This window comes from Belonocnema kinseyi, chromosome 9 (assembly GCF_010883055.1).
Source record: "Belonocnema kinseyi isolate 2016_QV_RU_SX_M_011 chromosome 9, B_treatae_v1, whole genome shotgun sequence".
Taxonomy (NCBI): Eukaryota; Metazoa; Arthropoda; class Insecta; order Hymenoptera; family Cynipidae; genus Belonocnema; species Belonocnema kinseyi.
Window position 1 is genome coordinate 96,307,813 of NC_046665.1, and position 2,569 is coordinate 96,310,381.

Genomic DNA, 2,569 nt, shown 5'->3' on the forward strand with positions numbered 1-2,569 from the left:
CATTAAAAACAAGAAACTTGTTCCTCGAAAGAGAATATTTTCCGTTAGCACAAAGAAATAATTTTCAACTCCATTTTTGAGAAATTAAGACGCACTTAACACAAAAACAGACACAACTTTTTTCACGGTAAAACACTTTGCTTTCTGTTTCGTAGACAATAAAAACAATGTGGAAGGGAAAATTTTCGAAAAAACAGAACTGTGAATTTGATTTCGAAAAAACACTCAAATAGAAAAATAACTGCGTAAAAATACCGTTCTTCTCCTGAAGCGGACATAGGAATTAAGTAAAAACTGGTCTCTTTGCAAAATACGTGTTAACTCTTCAACTCCGTTCGGAAGAATGAAGAATGACAGTGACTCACAAGAAAGCATGGCCGTGAGGGTGGACACGCCGTTTTCCAAAACCCCCTGGTGGGGGATTCTGGGGAAAGAATGGAGAAATCCCGCGTCCTTTTGGAAAATCCAAATTGGCCAGGAATTCCTTTTCATCTTATTGAAGTTGTCTTTCCAAAAATGCACAATATTACATAATATTTTGCAAAAACGCGAAACGTGCATTATCACTCAGGACAATCCGGAAAGTTCAGGCTGTATGGGCTGCACGTGTGCATTTCGGAAAGCGAAATAACAAATTTAAGGGGCTATCTTAACCTCAAAACTGGAGCACTGGTTCGAGTGAGGAGGGAAAAAAAAGGAGGTGCAGAAATTTGAATTCTGATAAGAATTTTCCGGCAGGGCGACAGACAATGTGACAAAAAGTCGAGGGCGCACGCCATGTTGTCAGCGAGACCCATGCAGTCGTCAGTTGCGGCACGATTTTTTCCAAATAAATCGCGAACCCGGTGGAGTCGGAAAATTTTTGCACAACACACCGAGAGATACGCGATAAAAGGCACTTTTTAAGAATTCTGCGGAACTTTTTGCGAAGTATAAAACTTTTAAAACCCCGAACTTACCTTCCTTCATGCGTATACGACATGTTCCACTCACAGTAGGACAGCGGAAAGGACGAATTCCTAGTGCGTCACGAGGAAAATTACTTCATTCACGCGAGATGGCGCTTCGGTTCCGCGTTTGGCGCCTTTTCAGTTGCGAAAGTGTTGAAAAAAGGTTGTTTTTTCGCAATAAAAAGCCGAATTTGGGATATTATTTAGAGTGCTTGAATGAAGTTTAAGTAGGGGCGAATCTGTGTTTCAAATTTTTGGGCTATGTGGTTTCATAGTTTTCGGATTTCAGTTGAAGGAAGTTACGTCGGTCGCCGTGTTAAACACACAAAAGCGGTAAAATTCAAGCAGAGAGATGAAATTCCAGGCTGCAGAGTTTCGAGAGATCTTATTTCAACCTATTTCAAGAAATATCTTCCTCTGAGTAAGTTTTTTGACTTGAGTTTTTGTTGGCACGAACAATTTTTCGTTTATAGGTTATGTTTTGGATGTCCTTTTTTGGTTTTTCACGAGGGTCAGATTGTTAATCTATTTTGTATATTTTTCCGTTTATTTGAGAATGCATTCTTTGTTGTGGAGGTTTCTAAAACACTTTTTTAATTATCTGACACACTGGAACATTTTAAACGAACTCTAAAAACGACACACATTGTAAAAGACTTAAACTTTTCAGACGTTTAGCCATGAAAAAGGATGTGGTTTTAAAAAAGTTGAGTTTTGCTTTCGTTCTCTTTATAGATAAATTTCCGTTTTTTAAATGCAGCGAGATAATAATTTCAGTCTTGAGAACAAGAGAGGCTAAAAGCCTTTGGAGATCGGCGATTTTATCATGTTTTAGGTGATTTTTTTTTTAAATAGCTGAAGATCGTTTTTGCGAGACCTGTCGAGAGATATATTCTATGATTTAGAGGCGGAAAACATTCTTGAAAAATTATTAACTTTCTTATTTTAAATTTGAACGTTAAGATTAATAATTTTATTTTAAAATGTTCATGAAATACTTGAAATTAAAATATTAGGATAAATTTAACCATTTTAGATTGTTAAGCAACTTTTTAAATATAAAGTTAAAACATACTAGGGTAGGGACGACTGAAAAATCCCGAAAAATAAAATTCCCAAATTATAAAATTCCCGATTTTTGAAATTCCAGAATAATAATATTCCCGAACAGTTCAATAAAATTCGTGACAGAAAATTGCCCGATTATATAATTGCCAGATAATAAACTTCCCGATTTGCAAAATTCATGAATAAAAAAATTCTGCATAATACAATTTTCGAATATTAAAATTCTCGAAGAATTATATTCCCGAACAGCTCACAATATTCACAATTTGAAAATTCCCGAATTATAAAATTCCCCATTTGGAAAAATCCCGAATAATATAATTTCTGAATTATAATATTCCTGAAAAATGAAATTGCGAAATTATATAAAATTTCCTATTTAAAAAATTCCCAAATAATGAAATTCCCCTATCGATTACAATGTTCCCGAATTGAGGTATTACCGAATAATAAAATTCCCGACAGTTTAAAATATTACCGAAATTAATAATTTCCAAATTACAAAATTCCTAAATAATAAAATTCCCGAATACTACAATTTCCGAATATTA

The 2,569-nt window shown here is 34.5% G+C and overlaps 1 protein-coding gene across 3 annotated transcripts in view; it reads right to left on the reverse strand.

Annotated features, from left to right (window-relative positions):
- LOC117180114 (eukaryotic initiation factor 4A-I) overlaps positions 1-1,728 on the reverse strand; it is a 32,536-nt gene extending 30,808 nt beyond the window's left edge. Inside the window, exon 1 of one of the 3 annotated variants that reach the window (XR_004468007.1) lies at positions 960-1,727. Coding sequence is in view for 2 of the 3 variants with exons in the window: in XM_033372447.1 (XP_033228338.1) it covers positions 256-278 (23 nt within the window). In the remaining variant the exon portion in view is untranslated. Of the gene's footprint in view, positions 1-255; positions 354-959 lie in introns of those variants that run through there. The other 2 variants (XM_033372447.1, XM_033372446.1) reach the window with 2 other exon arrangements.
- Positions 1,729-2,569: the final 841 nt, after the last annotated feature.